Source organism: Tachysurus vachellii, chromosome 11, assembly GCF_030014155.1.
Source record: "Tachysurus vachellii isolate PV-2020 chromosome 11, HZAU_Pvac_v1, whole genome shotgun sequence".
Classification (NCBI taxonomy): Eukaryota; Metazoa; Chordata; class Actinopteri; order Siluriformes; family Bagridae; genus Tachysurus; species Tachysurus vachellii.
Genome location: NC_083470.1, coordinates 21188288 through 21209303, shown reverse-complemented (window position 1 = coordinate 21209303; position 21016 = coordinate 21188288). Strand labels below are relative to the sequence as shown.

The window sequence follows — 21016 nt, the reverse complement described above, 5'->3', positions numbered from 1 at the left end:
AGCTTTAAATCACCAGGAACCTATTAAATGACTCAACTTATCTATCCAGGTCAAAATAAACTGAATTTTGAATGAAATAATAATAATAATAATAATAATAATAATAATAATAATAATAATAATAATAACTGTGACACTGTACTATTCTTCTTCTTCTTTTTATTATTATTATTATTATTATTATTATTATTATTACTTTGAGACACTATTTTTTTAATATTTTTTTTTGTCTCTAAAGCGTTATCTGACACATAAAACAAACACCCAACATCTGAAAGACTTTTTTGCTCATACGCTGTGTATCTATGAATCTAATACAATTAGATATCACTCATTTAATCTTTTTAAACAAATATCTGGACTAATAAAATCCATGAGTTTTACCTGATTAGTGAAAACAACCTAGCCCTGATTTCCAAGTGCACTCAGTTCGATCAGCAAAATAGACTTTTTTCCCCAAGAATGAAGAATCAAAGCTGAACTCTGACCAGCTCATCACCTTCTCACAGCCTAATATCGATTTCTAACTCACATAACACTGGTGTTAGTGTTTTACTAACACAAATACAGATCTATAGCAACATTTATTCCCGTGTTTAAGATGTTCACAGTGCATGGAAAATAATAAAAGGTGTAGTTACAGCATAAACATAAATCAAACTGCTTGGTGCAACGAACAAATGATGATTTTTGTCAGGGTAATAATAATAATAATAATAATAATAATAATAATAATAATAATAATAATAATAATAATAATGTGAACAATAATAACAATCACAATAATAATAATAATAATAATAATAATAATAATAATAATAATAATAATAATAATTATTATTATTATTATTGTGACTGTTTTTATTATTTTTCTTCTTCTTCTTCTTCTTCTTCTTCTTCTTCTTCTTCTTCTTATTATTATTATTATTATTAAGTGTTATCTTACATCACAAGTCCTAGAAAAACAAAACAGACCATCTTTATATTACTGATTGAACGTCATTAACTTGTCCACATAATCTCGCAGGGACAAATTCACTAAATAAAAACAACCCAAGTCTGCTTTCTTACCTTGTATAATAAAATTCGCGTTCCAGCTTTAAGATATCCACAGTGACCTATAAGTTCATGAATCCCAGAATCATTTTTAATTGAATTGTTGAAAGCCGGACAACTCTTGAAGAGAATATAATAATAATATCCGGCTCATAAGCGGCTGTGTGTCTGCTGTTGAACTGAAATATCCAGTGGCAATAAAACACAGCTCAGAGTGAAGCGGGTGTTGAGTTGAAGGTGAAAATGAAATGAAACGAACTGAAAAGAGAGTGGGAGGCAGTGGAAAGTGTGTGTAGGAGCTGATGGAGCAGGTTAGGGGATGGGGAAATAGGTTTGCTGGGATGGGCTGGGTGCTGGGAGAAATAGGGCTGACAGGAGGAGGCGTTAGCCGCCGTTTGGGCTCACACGAGCGGGAAACACCACTCTCTCACCAGGGGATCACACAGGGTGCAGATCCAACTGCCCTGCAGCTACATACCCAGCCAAGCAATACTCATCACTTTTTTATCTCAAACTCATAAATAATATAACGCATACTAAATAAAAAAAATAAAGGATTTATTTTTCATTTTAAGGTTGCTATTTATTTATTTATTTATTTATCTATCATTTAATATAATTATTTTTTAATGATTATAAAATGAAATTTTTTTAATTAGTTTTAACATTAAAGAGTGAACCGATTTATCTAAATTTCCCAAGAAATTCCACTTTAAATATACATTGACGCCGATGAAATAAACTAAACTACATTTCCCATGATGCACACGGACAACGCTGATTGGTTGCTTAATGATACACTTCCGAAACACCAATCCAACCGTCACGACGAGGCGAGATTTTAGCTGCACAGTGAAACTTCTTGCATTTTCTACACGGTTTGTTTGTTTGAAAGAATCAGTTAATTCGGCCAACAAGGTAAATACGACCTGTTAGAGGTTTAGCTAATAGCTCATAGGCTTTTTTTATGGTTAGTGCACGTGTTTGAATGAGAGAAGCTAACCGGCTAATTAACTGGACGCGTTTTTGGCAGTTTATTTGTTTATCAAACACAAATGTTTATCTACGGTTAGATTCTAAAGTCAACAGAAAAGGGCAAAACATTTCAAACCTAATGTACATCTCGAGTTTTATTTATTCCAGAAAACCTGTAAACTAGTTTATAATGTGTAATTAACTGCTTTTTTTCTGAGCCACTACTGTAATCATAAACAGTAGTGTTTACAGTATACTCATAATAAGTATACACTTAATATTATTTAGTTTGCTGTAGAAGTGTTAATGATTTATTCACACTATGGCTGTGTATTTGTGTCTTAACATTTTTTCCTCATGACCTTTCAGGGAGTTTTCCCCTTTCCTCTTATCACCTCTGGCTTGTTTGTTAGGGATCTAAAGCTACATTTAAATTTCTGGGAAGCCTAATGTTAAAATTTTAGAGACCCTGGATGTTGCTTAATGTTATAAAAGTGTTGATGCATAAGAAACGTATCCTAATGTGATTTTATGATGTTTCGTTTATACTTTTAACGATATATGTATATATGTACATTATGTTTTCATTAAAAAAAAAGAAAAAAGTCAGCACTTCATAATTTTAAGTAGAAGGAACATAAGACATCATTTCAAAAATGTATTCAATTAAGTTTAATTATACATATAGTAACAGAAGTCTAAACGTATGGCCAGTTTGTCTGTACGTCTGTTATTTAGGGAAAGTTAATGCATTATATTGTTCAATAGGGTTTGATTTGGCACTCAGCATGTGGATTTTGGTAAAGTTGGAGTGGCGCCATCATGTGTTTCATAAGAGTAGTTATAACCAATGCACCGCCATGACCATTCTGGTTCTCTGACCTAATTTGAAGAAGGCAGTGTATGAGATTTAGCAGATATTTTTGAAGAAACAAGGGGTTGACTAATCAGCTCAGATGATAAAAAAATAACTGAAGGCATTTTGGTGTGCACACAAGTTACTGGGAAATGTTTAGATCATATCAGATCACAGGAGGTGTGATGGAAACATTGAACTTACAATTTTGCATTTTTTAAACTTATATTCCTTTAATTTAAAGGAAATTTTGTTATTTGTGATCGTACTGTCTGCAAAACAAGTCACACTCCATGTCTTGCTGGCTAAAAGAAATTTTCATTTTGTCTAAAGACTTTGTCAACTAACTATGTGTATTAAGGCAGAGCACATTGATAAGTAATTCTTTTAGTTCATGCAACTGCGGAAAACTTTATATAATTGATCTTAAATCCCAACAGCAGGCGATTCCTAGCATTCACCTGTGGCACATCACCTTTCGTGCTCTGGCATGAATTTCTCGGAGCTCCTGAAGCAGTCCAACCAGCTGTGCAAACTCTCCCCTGATGGAAAGTATTTGGTATGGAATCAAACCTCAGCATGTGATATGGGTCATAACTATCTTCTAAGGGAAAGTATGATCGTAACCATCTTTACTAAAACCTCAGTCTCTATTATTTAAATATAATTTGTGTAGTGACCTTTAGTATTAAATGCTTGACAGTGTTGTTCTCTCTCTTTTCAGTATGGGGATTAGATATAGACGTATTAGGTTATAGATATAGTTTAACTAAGTATCCCCTTGTGTCTTACAGGCCACATGTGTTCAGTATCGCCTGGTTGTGCGGGATGTCAGGACTCTGCAGATTTTGCAGCTCTACACCTGTCTGGACCAGGTAGCGCACATGGGCTGGTCTTCAGACTCCCTCTTCATCCTCTGTGCTATGTACAAAAGAGGGCTTGTACAGGTACTCACAGAACTTACTAGTCCTGTTGCCGAGAGTCAGAGTAGCTAATTAGGTGGGGAAATAATGAATAGTCTCCTGGATGTGCATGCCTTAACTAACATCTTCCGTTAGCTTCATGGTGCCTGCTTTTAAATGAATATATCTCTCCATAATCACTTTATTAAAAAAAATACAAAAACAGTCTAATAAGAGTCGTACCTTTCTAAAGGAAGCCAGCGCCAGTCCTTCATTTTGTTTCCTGATTCAGGAGTGCAGGTGGAATGAAAGCGGTGAACAGGGCTGTTCTTAATGGTGATGGTGTGCAGGTTAAAGTGGATGAGTATTTCTCTCTCTCTCTCTCTCTCTCTCTCTCTCTCTCTCTCTCTCTCTCTCTCTCTCATGCAGGTGTGGTCTCTGGAGCAGCCAGACTGGCGTTGTAAGATAGACGAGGGCTCGATCGGACTAGTCTCCTCACGCTGGAGTCCAGATGGACGTCACATACTAAACACCACAGAGTTTCACGTAAGTGTGAAGTCAGGAGGAGTCTAACGCGTGTCATGTCAACTGTCGCTGCCTCGTAACCGAGGACCTGAAAATAGCAGGCTGTCGGGTGGACCAGGGCTGGACCTCAAATAACCATCTAACATAGAGCGCTGAGCTATGTCCAGCGCCTGTTCACTTTACAGACAAGTCAATGAGGGGGAAAAACCAGGGAGGGATCATTTATTGGGGTTACTGGTGTTGCACAATTACCATGAGGTGTAAGCATGTAACCTTTTCTTGGAAAAATTTTGGAAGAATTGCTGGAAAGCAAGTCTGGATTCAAGGAATCGGAAACAAACTATCTTAGGCCTGGTGTCACGCAGTGTATCAGTGCTTTGGTAGACTGTAATGTGTTTTATAGTTTTAATTATAAATTATACAAATTTAGAAACCCCACCTTGTCTCATGATAATCATCTGACTCATCATTTGGGATAAAAATATGGAAAATCTGTAAATGGAATTTCTGTCATAAATGTGTTAGTTTTTCTAGTTTCGGGTGCTCCGTGACTTCACACATGCTTAACTACTGTGGCTGTGGGAAGTATCTCCTGATCCAGAGGTGTTTTTGAAATGGCCATGAAAGCTACTCAGGACAGTGAAGAACTACATGAGAATCACTCTACATCCCTCTATCTGTGCCTGTTAGGATTACATGTGGGATGTGTGCCAGAACAGGAGATGCCTGCTGCCTGAACTCGACTCCAAGAGTCACTGACAGGTGCTGAGACGCAGAGCAGCTGTGTCTGGGAATGACAGAGGGGGAACAGAGCTGGGTGTCTGACATTCTCACTTTCTCTCCCACTCAGTAGCAATTAAAATTTAGACTTTGTCTTTCCATTTGTCTCTGATGTGACTTTTTTACTGTCAGAAAGTGCAATAAGTAGTGTTGGTTTTCTGGTAGAAAATCCATGTAGGTTAATGTTGTATGCTGAAGGATGGTGAGTCTCTAAAGCAGGCTGGTTTAGTAAAGCTCTGTCATTAACAACGTTTGCTCATAGGGTAGAGGGTCGGATGATGACATTAGGTTTCAGCCGACATCACATTCACACTAGAGAAGAACACGTTAAGGTTTGGTTATAAGGTGGTTTGCATGTTGGGACTTTGGTTTCATATTAGTGATAAACAGCTAACATGTTTTGGAACTGCTGTGTGGCATTACTGCAGCCAGTGTGTTTTTTCTGCCCCCTTTTACAGTTAATTTGCAGACAGATGATGATACTTGTTTGTTATTAAGGCTTTTCAGTGGCACATCTGTTTTGGAAAGAACAATGAAAGTACAGTTAAATCAGTTCTGAGTTTGTCTGAATGCTTTGGTTTAGTAAAGCAGCCAGTTGTTAAAACTGGAGGCTTTAATGTGTCACTGACATACATTAATTGATCTACACATGCAGGACATACACAGAATATGAATATTGGGAAATTAGGTACAGGTGAGCATAACTAGAGACGGAACAAGTAAAGGATAGGGTGGAGACTGATAATGAAACAAGAACTAAAACAAAAAAAGAACACTTGTTGCCATGGGAACAACCGTGCAAATCAAGGAGGGTGAGCTTGTGACCAATCCAAATTCAAACAACAAACCAATGAGTTATTTTATTATTTTCCCTGAAATGTTTTATTAGATCATGATTCTGTTGTTTTTCTCTTGGATCTGGATCTTTTTTCCCCTTCTGGAGACACCTCGACTATACCCTATCTAACACTTTGTCCCAGGTGTAGTGGTCCAAGTGTTCGCTGAGTGTTGTAAGTGGCTCATGAAAGAAGAAACCCAAGGGCACTGGAGAATAGTATACCACTCAAATGATGCCACATTGTTTGGGATCCTATCAAGAACTCTTTTGCCATCATGAAACTAATGGCCCACAGTCAAAATGCTGAACATTAGACCGGGCCAAAATCCCCAAGCTGGCAGGGGTGGCATCTCCTGCCCCCTTAGGAAGTCTGGCTGGACTTTATCGGATACAAGTGAGAATCAAATCTGTAACAGGAGCATTGGCACTGTATCGTTTTAAAGATGATTTCTGATGTGGAATGCCCTGACTTAATCCTCTGCTGACAGGCAGGTCTATGTAAAGATTCTTGAAAATGCCACTGCAGCTTCTTGCATACAAAGGGGCTTTCCCACTGTGAGTCATATTGATTCCTGTCATTTCCAAGTAGGTTCTATGCCGTATTAAGTAAATGTTTTAGTTGTGCTCTCCTTGTTGTCTTTGCACTGTGAGCTTTATTGTTTCATCCATTTACCCCACTGTAGGTTAACTGTGTACTTGGGTCTTGAATCAGACAATGTTGTAGTTTTTTTAAACAGCTTTTTGTGTGACAGAACAGTGAGCTGCAGCTGTCACTCTACTGAATATTCCCCTGAGGTTCCAGACATTGTGGTGACGCTTGTCTGCCTCGACTGGCTCACTAAACCCCTGAACACTAGCTTCAGGAGCTCCTCAGGCCTCCAGCATGCATTGCGACACTGAGACTCATCTCCCATCTTCATCTCTACTGTCCTAAAGTTTTAGATGTCAGCTATGCCAAGCCTCTCTCTCTCTCTCTCTCTTTCACAACAGACCCACAGATAACCTACTCTGTGTAGCAGACATGATGAGAGGCAGCATTGCTTAAAGTGATCGCTCTGTCTAGATGCCGGTTCCATTGAACTGAGATGTCTGATGCAGCTGTAGGGCTTTGATCAATCCATTCAGGGCTGAAGACAGATAGTCATGAGAGAGGGAGCAGCTGATGCACATTAGGTGTTCTTCTAGAGCTTGGGTTCACCAGAGGACACACCAGTAGAAACAGCTGGGAAGCACAGAGAGCATCGTGTTTTGCAGGGCTCAATCTGATGTGTCTGTGAGTTTTATGTATATTAGACATGTTTCAGGAAGAGAGAAATGCAGTAGATTAAGAAAGTTAACTCACAAGGCTGCACAGTGGCTATGGCACTGTTGGCCAAAGGAAAATCTTTCAGTTCTGTAGTCAGCTCACACTAGATTATAAAACTCACTTATATGAATGCGTTTCACTTACTAGGCCTAAAGACCACATACTGATTTAATGGTTTAATTACAGCCAACAGAACATCGGCTGATTTTACAGTGCATATATACATAAGGCGTTTGTCTGGTGTTCTTCTGCAAAGGTGATTTGAAGAATGCTTTAGAGTAATGACGGTTAATGGCTCGACTTAAAAGGTAAAGTACTTGAGGTTCATTTCATAGTTGATCAGATTCAGTTACACAAAATAAAAACAGTTGCTGAGGGTCATTTCAGAGACAAATCATACTCTCATTTCATGCCAAAAAAAAAAGTAAAGACATGGTATTAATATTAGGAATGTTATGATTTACAGTATTAATTAGATATACACTGAAAACAAATAGAACTCCAAGCCAAGGGATGTCTCAAGCACCAAGAATACTAGACTTACTAATTACTCACTAATACATATTACTAATTTTTTTTGCCTGAAATGCCCTCTTATAACAGGATGGTGCTATAGTGGAAAAACTACTTCAGACATTTGACCTTGCTATGATCTTGACCATATTTGGGTCGATTCCAAAAGTTAATTAGTTCATCTGCTGGAAATAAAGATAATGGCAAATAAATCCTACAAAGATTTAAGCATTCGTTCTTGAAATATCTCAGTATGGTGGTAGCGTCATGCTTAAGGGCTGATTTCTGCAGCAAGAACTGTGGATTTTATCAATATAAAGGGAATCCTGAACAGCTACAAATACCAGTCAGTTTCTGCTAGAAAGCTGAAGATGAAAAGGAATTTCACCTTTCAGTATGACAGAGACCCAAATCCTACATCTAAATTAAGAATGAAATGGTTTAACCAAAAGAAGAGCTATATTTATAAATGACTTACCCCGAGCCCAGACCTGAATCCCACTAAAAAGCTTTGGGGTGACCTGAAGCAGGCTGTGCACAGAAGATGATGCTCATGATGCTCTTACAGTTGGATGGATCTACAATGTTTTTGCAGTACAGAGTGGGATCAGATGTGTCATGCTGATAGACTCTGGTGTAAAGATATCAAAAGGTGATTAATAAGTATTTAGGGGTGTGCACACTTATTCAACTAGATTGTTTGTTTTTCACTTAATTTTGTTGGAAAAACTTAGATGCTTTTGTATTCACCATTCAAAGCCTCGTGGTTTTGTGCTTTAAGCAATATAATGTCGTTTTTGGTGTTGAATATGGCCTTTCTGTTTATCCTTACAGTTAAGAATCACTGTCTGGTCTCTTTGCAACAAATCTGTCTCCTATATCAAGTACCCTAAAGCCTGCCAGAAAGGTGAGTGTGTGTGAGATTGAAAAGTAACTTAGAAAAAGTGTAAAAATCTTTAGGAGTTTACAGACTACACTTACACAATGCCAACAATCATCTTTAGGGATGGACTTCAGTACAGATGGACACTACATGGCTCTAGCTGAGCGGCGAGACTGTAAAGATTACATTAGCATATTTGTTTGTGACGACTGGCATCTTCTCAGGGTGAGCAATTTTGTAAATTTGATGATAATGATTCTGTTAAAAAAAAAAAACAAGATTATAAGCAGGTAACTAGCAAGATGAAACCTTTCTGTATAATTTAACGTTCTACAGAGATGATTATTAATTAGGAGTATTATGCTTTTGACTTCTGCACAATGTCCTGCAGCATTTTGAGACAGAAACCCAGGACCTAGCAGGGGTGGAGTGGTCTCCTAACGGCTGCGTGCTCGCAGCGTGGGACGCCTGCCTCGAGGTGTGCATCCATCTCACGGGATTAATAACGAATATCCTAAGATTCATATGTATTATTTACACTGAGATAACGAATTAAGTATAAAAATACATGTCAACATCATAATTTCAGAAAGCTTCTCAAAGTGCTTTTTTTTTTTTTTTAATATCAATAATATGTACATTCCTCTAGTACAAAATGCTGCTGTATTCCCTGGATGGGCGTCTGCTATCAACTTACAGTGCTTATGAATGGTCACTGGGAATTAAATCAATCTCCTGGAGTCCCAGTAGCCAGTTTCTGGCCATCGGCAGCTACGACGAGAAGGTACAACCTGCTTTTAGCTGGTGATATTAAAATGGTGCTGTTAATATATCACTTCAATAGGTTAAGCCAGTGGTTCTTAAACTAGTCGCGTCATCACCAAAGACAGTCCATATTTTTGTTCTCTGCCAACTCCTACATCACATAGATCAACAATGTGGATTGTCTGACAGGAAATGAATTTGTATGGAATTTACACATTCAGGTTCTGTTACAAACCAGCTGTTATAGTATTATCGTTTTCCATCAGGTTCGGATCCTGAACCACATCACCTGGAAGAAACTCGTCGAGTTCGAGCATCCGGCTACAATCGCTAACTCCAAAGTTGTAGGCATTCATTCCAAATTTTTGCCCACTGTTTCTAAAGTGACTATGTACTTTCTGTAGTTCTGCCAGTATTTATAACAATGTATTTCCATGGCTTATAGAGAAAGATGATTTGAGACATGGTATGTGTATGCAGTAAGCTGGACTACATGCCAATGTTTGTTTGAGGGTTTGTTTTTGTTATTAGGTTGTATACAAAGAGGTGGAGAAAAAGCCTGTTGTTGGACTCGAGGATTTATCCAGTCATCAGGGCTCAACGACAAATTCCCTGTTCAACACACAGAGCAAATGTAAGACCAGTGAACTGTTTCAGAAGTGTGCATGAAACATATGATGTTTTACAGTGGAGCTCTGATGATAATGCTGCTTTGTGTTGGTCAAGCAGGAAAGAACAGAACAATAGATGGACAAAAAAAAAATCACTGATACATTTGTAAAGACAAATAAATATGATGATTCAAAATCAAGTTTAAAAATCTTTTTATTTTTATGTGCATCAGTTAGCCACTTCGTTATAAAATAGACCATAAATCTGAATTTTCCTATCATGATTTATTTAAATGTTTAGCTATTACATTACCTCGAGTAACCGTCTGCTTGGGTTTATATTAGGTCTTGTTTCAGTTATCTTGCTGATGAGCACTATTGGTGTGTGTGTGTATGTGGGGGTGAACATGTATGCTAATATTGCGTGTTATGCAGACAGTTGTGTTTGAGTGGAGCCTGAAGCTGGAAGGCTCGGCATGGTGACAGGGCCATTACGAATTCCAGCACGCAGCAAAGTTGACCAACTATTTCTGTAGGCAGACCATTGACTGAGCTCTGAGAATGCCCCCATATAAATCTTACCACTGAAAACATGGTGCCTAGTGTCATGTTTTGACACACGATCTCTTCCTTAAGCCGTTGCCTCTGCTCCTAAAAACATGAAACCACCCACGCTGACAGTCACACTTTGCCTCAGAGGTTTCCGAGGCTCAAATTCAACGATTTGTTCCTGGTAACAGATGTTGCTTTGCACATCTAGGGTTGTGTTCACAGCAATTAAGCATCCCATGCTCCTCTGAAACAATCTAATATGCACTATACTCTGGATAAACTGAAATATCCCTGAATTTATTTAAATATTTAAAGGAAAGGGTGGTACTGGTCTGAGACTTTGCTAGATATTGATTGAGAGCTTGGACTTGTACAGTTGAGATTTTTCTATTCAACCTGATTATTCAACCTGATTTCTATTCAACCTGATTTCAGATGAGATTGCTCCACTGCCAGTCCAGGTGTCGGTGGTGAAGCCTGATCCAGACCGTGCCAACCCCAAAATCGGAATCTCTACTCTTGCTTTCAGTGCAGACAACCGCTACCTTGCCACAAAAAATGGTAATAATCTAATTATTGATATTCTGTAATTAGTTTTTATATAGTTTGTTAATGACAAGGGTAAATCCAGTAGGTTATTTCACATACAGTATGCCATAGCCTCTTCCTAAAGACTGCCCCGTGCCCCATTGGGCATCACTACCAGTCATGAGAAGCATTACCGGCTGCCCGCTAAGTCTGGTATTTAGAGACATTTGCTGCTTTTAGCTGCTGTGTAATTCCCCTTTATTCTATCCATGAAGCTTTATTCTTGCAAGTGCAAACTCCCTGACAAGTGTGTCTTCCTGTTTGGCTTGGCACTGGGGTGTTAATCATCATTAAGTACTCTGATGAGTAGTAATGCCACTGTGTTGGCTGACGCTGTGCCATCCGCGTGTCTCAGACAGCATGGCGCAGTGCGTGTGGCTGTGGGACATGCAGAGGCTCAGCCTGCAGGCTGTGCTAGAACACACTTCAGCTGTGCGCTGCTTCGACTGGGACCCACGCCGGCCACGCCTGGCACTCTGCACCGGAAACTCCAAACTCTATCTGTGGTCTCCTGCCGGCTGTGTCTCCGTCAAAGTGGAAGTGGAAGGTGTAGGTAGGTTCAAACTTCTGAGATATTTTACATTTATACTAAATCACATTCGTTACAAATGAATCTCTGTGGAGCTTGAAAAGAACAATCCTGTAATTTTCCAGAGATCGTGACTCAGTCATAACAAACTGACACAAAAATAAATAAAAAGAAAGTCAATATCCCTGCATCCTGTATGAGTAAATATTATTGATGTAAGGAATAAAACATGACCGGTTGTGCCTTTATAGGAAAATAATCATCAATAACAAGGTGGCTCAGTAGGAAACAGAGATATTCTCACCAATCCTACATGGATTATTTTCCACTAACACCATGTCAAGTTGGTTTATTCCTCTAAGATAACAGCAGTGTGTATGTCTTTTTATAATTATGAACCTATACCTTATGTTTTCCTCCTCACATGCCCACGTGCCCTGGTGGTTCTGTGGCCTGTTCTGTGTTACTCAGGTTTACAAGTGCAGTCACTGTTCTGGAGCTGCGATGGAGAATCTCTGATCCTGTTGGGGAAAGATCAGCTGTGTGTGTGTTACATGGCCACGGACGAGGAGAAGTGAGTGCCAAGGAAAAGCCAAATGTGACCCTACACTAGCACCAGCGTTTTGATTTGCTTTAAAAATAACTGCTCTCTGCAGCAGCTATTAAAAGCTGATAATCTGATGTGTTATGGATTTAGAGGTAACCACGTAGAACAGCACACGTTTGCAAGGATGCAGTAAATGGCAAAATCATTACATTCCCTATATGGTGTACTTCTTTGTATCTTTTTGGCTTACACACACAAAATCATTAGAGTAGTAATATTTTCTTAGTGTTAGTCTCAGTGGTCATTTTTAAGCATTTTTCAAATTAGGATGTTTGAGCTCACATATGTGGAAGAGGGCAAATGGGGCTTTTCTCTCAGTGTGTTATTTGCCCCACCCTTTCCATTAGGTAGCTGTTGTAAAGTATGCTAGGGCAAAGACGGCTAGTGGGTTCATATTATTGGCTCATAATAGAAGACTGAGGGTGGCTCAAAAAGTGTCAAATGTTTCAAATACAGAAGTTGACTAACAATTTCAAATAATCTCAAAAAGACCTTAGAACATCAGACAGGAGAGACATTTTACTTTTCCTACGTTGCGCTATATTTTGTTTTAGAGTCCACTTCTGCAACACGTTCCTTCTAACTTAAACTGATTTCCGGTATTATTCCTTTCACTAACAGTGTTTAAGATGTAATAGTTAAACAACGTATACGATAAATCCGTGGTCGACCATTTTAAGAGCAGAGTTCAGTAAATACGTGTGTTAATAATGGCTATAGTTTTACATAGAGAAATAGCACTGCTGTGATCGGCAGCCAGGGTACCTCAGGACTACAGGATGTAATAAGCAATGCTGGAACACAATTACGCCAAATCTCACTGCACAAGATGAAGCTGTTCATGTTGTAATGTTCAGCATTGTCTGCTTTAATTGTTATTGTATTTAAGACTCCAAATATTCATGAAGTAAGAGCCTTACAATGTAGAACCTGACCGTTTGACATAGCTAACCTATTGCTCTCAATTCCGTTATAAATGTGAACTTCTAGGCTGCATAGGAACCGTTTTGTCTGACGTACCGTAGGAGAGATTATTTTTTATCTGGAAATGTAGATGTTAGGGTTATTTTTATAGGCTCAGAGTTTCTAATAAAGATTTTTCTACAAATCTGAACTGTTTTCTTGTGCCCGATTGTTTGTGTCCATTATCCTAACATTCTAACGTTTACCTTCTTTATTAACCGACAGAACAAAGTACAAGAATGTAGAGCAATTTTAATAAGTCTGAGCATGAGTATTGTTACAGTACAAATCCACAGAACCGACATGTAGACCACAATGCTGAGTCTGACTCCCATAAACCAACCTGAAGCATGAAAAGGTTCAATACTGACTAATAATCGTATAGAATTTGGGTCCAGTAGTTAGACGTCAAGAAATTGAGGAGTGACAGTATTTTTGAATCAGTGGCTATTAGTATTAATTAGAAATATTTTGTCAGAGATCATGCGTGAAATCTGTAAAGGTGATTTGAAGCAACAAGCAGCTTACACATATAGCGTACACACAACCACTTTTTACACAGTTAATCGCATGCACAGCTCACATGCAATACTTTACATTTGTACAAAAACAAACAAAAAATCCTTTAAACAGTGCAATCATTAAAAGGTTTGATACAAAACACACAACATTGTACAGAGAGAGGGGAAAAAATAAACTAGTAAAAGTGCATACAAGCAAAGAACCTAGTAAGGAACCCGTATTAACGCATCTCCACTAATCATCTCTGGATAGGATGAAGCTCCTAACCCTCATTTGCATCCTTTTAGAGAATTACTCTCCTAACCTGAGCCCTGATTAACGTCACAAACTGAGCCACGTTAGTTACAGTTAAGGGTACATTTTTGCTGAAAGTCGCCCCGAAGTGCACTGATTTCACTATGAAGTGTGACAGAATGTGTTGAAGGAAAGGAAACACACCAGTGTTAGAAACAAAATCTTCACGTTACAAATATCTGTGATGTGTTTAGCGAAAGTGGTGCAGATACGTTGGTTGGTGCTATATTTTCGTTGTTCCTTTGAGAAATTAGTTCTTTTTCTTTTGTTAGTGTACAAATGACAAGGGGAGAAACCTGGACAAACTAAAGGAGTTAAAGCGCTGCTAAATCCCCAGTGGCACTACTGGTAGACGAATGGCATTGTGGGTAATTGTAAAGAGTGGAAAAAAGCTTAATAAGGAAAAAAAAAGTTCAAGTGAGTTACAAAAGAAATCTCTGAATATCACTGAAAAAGTTCATTCTAAACATAATTATGCAAATCATTCACAGTGAATTTTCCATTTAAATTCATAAGTGATAATGAATACACTTATAATAGAACAACACTTTTTGTGGACTGTACTGACAAGCTTGCAGCAGAGTTCTGTAGGAGATGTTATTAACGTTATCATCAGCTTTATGAGCTTCATACAAACTTCTCTGCATGAGCAGTCTGGTTCAACAAAATTCTACATCACTGACCTGGTTAATGAGAGCTGAATTCACACATGAATTAATCTATGCGTTGGACTATCCTTCTGTACCTGGCTAGAGCAAGCGGTGGAACACACACACACACACACACACACAAAGCACTGATGAGTGTCACATTTCTTGTTTTAAGAATGGCTTTCAAATATTACAGTTTGTTTAAAATTACGTTAGGCTTTTAAAATGAATTTAGTAACAGTAGTAGGATAATGATTAATTAGTACTTTTTATGAGATATTTCTGAGGCAAATAGAATTTAAGTAAACGTATTAACAGGCGTTTTTCATTGAAATTTCTCATAATTCTAGCTTATCCATGACAACACTAGTAGTTTCAGTGCATCCAAAAGAAAGTTGTTTACTTCTACCTGCTACTGAAACCTTCAAAGTGCACATTAAATATTAATTATTACCAAACCTGCAGGCAGGGACAGAAATTTAGGCAAGATAATGGACAGGATTGGTCCATGCAAACAGAAGAAGTGATAAATAAAATGCAGTGGATGAACTGATAGAGCAGTGTTTAACCAGCTATGCGTATAGGCTTTATACAGCGGAACGATTGTATGTGATTTTGGAGAGAATGTTGGGGTAAAGTTAGCCTAGCTAATTTGTTTTTGTTGTCTAGATGTTCGGCAAGCAAGAAGAAAGAAAACAGCACTGGTGTGACTGCTTATTAATCAATCAATTCATTCACACACTTTCATGGAATTTCCTGGCTCAAAAGACCATGACGCAAAAAAATGAACCACTACAAGAAACAAACGTGTATCCGTTACATCTAGCGCCTTTACCCCTTCAATGAACTGGAAATATTACCGACATTTAGGCTGACTGCTGTATCGTCATAGCAACCTTGAAAACTTGTGAACGCTAAGGCGAATATGTACTGTAGACGCTGGCACAGTTTGTATGTTGTCTGCCTTTAGAGGAATACTGAAATTATGGCTGTTCTTCTGTTTACTGACAATGAACGTTTTCCATTGTTCTGTCCTCATCAATAATCTGGAGACCTGACAGAACATGTTAACAAAAGGGATGTGGTGAATTACGCTAATATTTTTTATGGCTAATACCTAAGATTCTAGCAAACACTGGATCCTAATCTGCTACCTGTAAAGCGCTCCAGCACGCACACTCCGAATCCCACCTCAACATACTGTTAAAAAAAATACACATAGTAGAGTAGGACACCAAAATGAAGCAGGATGGCACAAGCCCAGTAAAGGGGCATCGATGTTGGCATCGGATGCTTCTAGGCACATGCTGAGGAGCCAACGAGTCACACTGGTGGCATGAAGAGGGGCACGCTTCACCCTCCACTGAAATCCAGCAAGCAACACAAAAGGGATTCATGGAGCTCAACATATTCAAGTGCAGCAACGCAGGTTAGCCATGATAAACTAGAAGCCGATTTTGCCTCTGGTCATGGAGTAGCCCAGTTTGGCCTCGTTGTTGATGAAGGACATGATGCCTAGGTAGGTCTCGATGATCAGCGGCCGCTCCAGCAGCAGCACTCCGTTAGACCGGCCCGGGATCGGAAACTCCTTATGGGCTCTCTTTACTGCCTGGATCAGCTGAGTTTTAAAGTTCTCCAGCTGATGAATGAAACAGGAAGGTCACTGCAGCCAGCTGAGGATCTCTCAGAGCAGAATAATCTTGCACTGTCTGCTTACATTTATATGCATTTACATTTGCTAGTTCGGCTGATGCTTTTATACAAAGTGATTTAATACTGAAACAGGACACAAGTGAGCAGTTGAGATTAAGGGTCTTGCTCAAGGACCCACAGTGGCAGCTCAGCAGAGCTGGAATTTGTAGCTCAAAGCCATAACCACTGAGCCGCCACCAAAAAAAAAGCAATTAGTATATTAATTTATATATAATCTATATAATCTGGATTTACCTGGCAAAGGGAAGCCACCTTTTCATCAGCGTGGGCCATGGGGTGCTCTGTGAAGGTGGCATAGGGCATGTCGGTGGACCAGGGATTCCAGCGGTTTAGAAAAGTAGGTCTCGGTCGTTTATCCCAATGCACACGAACGCCACTGCCCTCTCTCCTGTACACAGACAACAATCGATTTCTCATTTTCATTGGTCCAGAGTTTTAAGAGAGTAAGCTGGTATGAATTACAAAATAAAGAAGTCATGACAACAAACATATGGAACAGAATATTCAGACACTGAGGATCCTGTCTGTGCTTCATGTCCAAGCCAAACACATCCGAGTTTTAATGATTACACTGCCTTGTTAATGATAATAGGATAATGGATAAAAAAGCCAAACCCAATCTTATACTGTCTGCTTATTCGGTTCGGCATGTGCTCGATAAAGGATCAACGTTGTTATTTAGAAAAGAGGAAATATTCATGTTGCAGGATTCACACATTTTCTCTAAACTCTTATCTGATCTTACTTATTCAGAGATTTTGGTGGAAACTCGAACTCTCCGACTGAAATGGTGTCCACAGCGTTTAAGGAAATTCTGATGACCTGCTGACACAGCAAGTTTATGAAGTCATATTTACAAACCAGAAGGGACCTGCAAAACACCACAAGACAGCACACATCAGTACACTAAGACCTGTTCCGCTCTACTGGCGGGTTAAAACAAGGCATCATGTGAACAGTCCTTTCTCACCTCTCGGTTATGAGCACCAGTCTCTCCTTCTCATTGTTCCAGTGATCAACTCTGTAGAGAAAGTATACCTGGTTGGTCAGGCTCAGCTGAAATCCAATGATCAGGATTGTGAGTTCAGAATACAACAATATACACTTTTGTCTTATGTTAAGCATGTATTTAAAAATTGAATATAATTTGTGTTGCTGCTTACTGAAGTATACATAATGTGGGTAACAATATCAGTCTGACTCTTACTCGCAGTCGGCTCACTTTGTTTGTCTTTCCGTCGTCTGATTGGCTGCTGGTTCCTACCTAGTGTTATTACTCTGATATCTAAAGTCTGCAGAAGCGTAGCACATCATCTCATGTTTAACAGACCGTAATATAGAGAAATATTCCACAGAAATATCGGACGCACAGCAAAAGAGTGATTGTAATGTAAGCAGCAGCTCACATTCTGGCATGGCTTTACTTTTTCATATTATCCAGTGAATGTAGTGATTTCAGTGATGCAACTGTTAACTGGGTATTTAAATACTCAAATAAACTCCTGCTCTGTAGCTGGATTTGACGTAACTCCAACACAACAACAGAGACAAAACTGACTGTAAATTACAGCAGTGTTAATGTGACTAAGCAGCACAGCAACACTGCACTATAGAGGATTTTCCCCCTACAAACTGAAGCTTTATTCGTGCATCACAGCTGCACCTCAGATCATAAAATGTTTCAACAGAATAACATCTACACTTTTCCAAAACATCCTCTTGCATTGCTTTGCTCTAAGGTGGTTTGTCTGTCAGGTATACGCTACGCTAGGAGACTTTAAGCATGATTTTCTGTCTTAAACCTTTCTGATCTAGTTTATCTTTTAGGATGAACAACATAGATGAGTCTTTGTATTTCATGCACAGTAATAAACAATATAATGATTGAAAGCCAATAGCCAATGAGTGAGCTATTTATAAATGAAAATGGCCTTGATGTGGACCACAGAAACAAGACCAATCATCCACAACAATGAATGAGGTCTGTTTTCCCTGCAAACACATCTCAACCTTCTCATACTTTATGTTTGTTCTATTGTTAGGGCAAAAACTCCAGCTCTGATTGTTCGTGTAACACAATAGCGCAATCGTGTTACTGAAATTCCCTTGAAATTCAGGATTAATCAATAATGAGGTAATGAAAAACAGTTAACTCACTCTGCTAAGAGCCACACACTCAGAACCTCGCCGTCTTCTGAAGGTAAAGCCACCGTACGGATATCGTTCACCGCCTGCTCTATGGTTCCTGGCTGGAGAACCAAAAAAAAAAAAGAAAAAAAGCATGAGGTAAAGATAACATTTGTTCTCAGGTAGCAGCGTAAAAGGTTGAACCAATCCGAAACAAAAAATATCATTTAAAAGTGTAAATGAAATGTGCATTAATTCTTGCGAGATGCACCGTTTTGTGCCTCACCAGCTAGACTAAAAGAAACTAAAAGAAATGGCATCTCATCTTCACTTAATGCCTCTGTTTTCCCCCCGAATACAGCTTTCAGCCCTGTCATTATGGTCCATTCACTGAGGCATGCATTAGAATATGTGTGTGTTTATAACTATACAATGTAGACGATGTGTTTCAAAAAGATTTAGTATACACTTTAAAGCCACCAGCATTTTGTAGTAACAATTCGGAGCCATTTGGATTCATTTATTATCCGTCTGTCCCTCAGTTTTACACACAAGCTACATAAACAGGACCCAAAACTGCTTAAAACATTTACATTTACATTTACAGCATTTGGCAGACGCCCTTATCCAGAGCGTACATAAGTGCTTAAATCTCTAACATTGAATACATTAATGCTGGATCACTAAGTTACATACTTAAGATACCATGAGTTTAAAACATTTGTTCAAAGTTACAATGAAAGTGTCAAAGGTGTGTTTTTTTTTTTTTTTTTTTATTTAAATGCAAAAGATAATGAAAGAAGTGCTAGTTGAAGTGTTTCCTGAATAAGTAGGTCTTCAACCGCCGCTTGAAAATAGCCAGTGACTCAGCTGTCCGGACCTCTAGGGGAAGTTCGTTCCACCACCTTGGTGCCAGTACAGAGAAGAGTCTTGTAGTATACTTGCCTCTTACCCTGAGAGATGGTGGAACCAGTCGAGCAGTGCTGGTAGATCGGAGGGTGCGGGGTGCAGTGCGAGGAGTGATGAGGGCTTTGAGGTAAGAGGGAGCTGGTCCATTTTTGGCTTTGTAGGCCAGCATCAGTGTTTTGAATCTGATGCGTGCAGCTACCGGAAGCCAGTGGAGGGATCGCAGCAGTGGGGTGGTATGAGAGAACTTTGGCAGGTTGAAAACAAGCCGGGCAGCTGCATTTTGGATCATTTGCAGAGGACGGATTGCGTTCATAGGTACAAATCACCGTACAAAAAACAAATCACCATATATATTTATTTGCAAAATGCAGTGTGCAGATTTAAGATGTTTCAAATGTAGTATGTAAAATGAATACAATATTAAGTGAAAAGTGGATTAAGTGCAGAACCAGAGGAAAATTATATTATATATATCCTGAAAACACAAAACATAATACAAAACAAAATGTTCTATTGCCATACATATAAAAGTTGTAAATTCTTTGTCCTATTAACCAAATTAAAACTTTATACACAATAATGTACTTTTCTATATAAATGCATGTCAAGCTACTTAAGCTAGAAGATGGAGTCCACTTAAAATACTAGTAATTACATAATTATACATACTACTTAGATAACAGTTCTTAAAATAAATAAGAGGAAACCTTTGTACATGTCACTAAAGTTATTATTGTCATATTAACCATTTTGTCTGTAGTATTTGACACATATTGCCAGCTGGTTGTTTTGAAAGCTGAAGCTAATAAGAAGTTAGCTAGCTATACAGTCATTATTAGCGACGGTGCTTTACAAACCGAGTTATTTATAACTAATAAACTGCTATTTCTTAATATTTTGTGTGGTTCTTACCCTAAACACGAAGTAATCCTTCACTTTTGCACGGAGGGTTGGGTTGTGGACGTGAAAAGGTGTGAGTTTTTGGAGTGGAGAGCAGCAGGCTACAGCAGCTCCGAAGCCGAGCATAGGCTGGGCCTCAGGCCCCGGACTGAACGCCACCTCCAGCCCGTCTAGCGCTTCCTCAATGCCGTCAGCATGCAGAACCGCCGCCCCTGGACTCTCCGGCTCCACAGAGTCATTCAGCTGAAGCATGTTACTCTTAACGTTTATAACCAACAGCAATACTAGCTTTATTTTATACAGATAATCACAACCCTGCTAGTTTTCCTGCAGGAGAAGGCAGAATGCTCTCTGCAGAAGCTTGTTTTGCTTAGTAGGGAAACACCCACATGCTTCACGCTTAAAGCAACATTTACCTTCAGAAACCACTGTGAATAAATCAGTGTCTAAATAAATCCCCACAGTTTATTTGCTGGTTTGTATTTGGTCTCTTTACAAATTAGTCACACTGTTGTGTTTGTATAATGCCTCAGTTTTTTTTTGTTTTTGTTTTTGTTTTTTTAGGATGACTAGAATCACTAGACTTTGTGGGCAAAAACACAAAAAGCTATTTTAATACATTTCTGATTTAAATTGGTTTGAAACAATAAAT

General features: G+C 38.7%; 2 protein-coding genes across 4 annotated transcripts; one reads left to right on the top strand and one right to left on the bottom strand.

Annotated features, from left to right (window-relative positions):
* Positions 1-1839: 1839 nt before the first annotated feature.
* wrap73 (WD repeat containing, antisense to TP73) lies at positions 1840-13400 on the top strand. Of its 2 annotated transcripts, none has more exons than XM_060882444.1 (13): positions 1840-1974; positions 3328-3446; positions 3682-3834; positions 4219-4335; positions 8586-8658; positions 8756-8859; positions 9026-9112; positions 9284-9418; positions 9666-9740; positions 9931-10033; positions 10998-11123; positions 11506-11703; positions 12151-13400. In XM_060882444.1, the coding sequence occupies exons 2-13, from the start codon at positions 3378-3380 to the stop codon at positions 12255-12257; spliced, it is 1347 nt and encodes a 448-aa protein (XP_060738427.1). In that variant the 5' UTR covers positions 1840-1974; positions 3328-3377; the 3' UTR covers positions 12258-13400. The 2 variants fall into 2 exon arrangements, with proteins under 2 accessions (XP_060738427.1, XP_060738426.1); XM_060882443.1 differs by having other exon boundaries at positions 9666-9743.
* On the bottom strand, positions 12081-20744 carry tprg1l (tumor protein p63 regulated 1-like). 2 transcript variants are annotated; one of them, XM_060882446.1, is made up of 6 exons: positions 20377-20744; positions 18586-18677; positions 17399-17449; positions 17174-17299; positions 16663-16816; positions 12081-12200 (listed from the first exon to the last, which is right to left on the bottom strand). In XM_060882446.1, exons 1-6 carry the CDS (start codon positions 20614-20616, stop codon positions 12165-12167), a joined length of 699 nt encoding a protein of 232 aa, XP_060738429.1. In that variant the 5' UTR covers positions 20617-20744; the 3' UTR covers positions 12081-12164. The 2 variants fall into 2 exon arrangements, with proteins under 2 accessions (XP_060738429.1, XP_060738428.1); XM_060882445.1 differs by lacking the exon at positions 12081-12200 and adding an exon at positions 13485-16354 and having other exon boundaries at positions 20377-20742.
* Between the last annotated feature and the right edge of the window lie 272 nt (positions 20745-21016).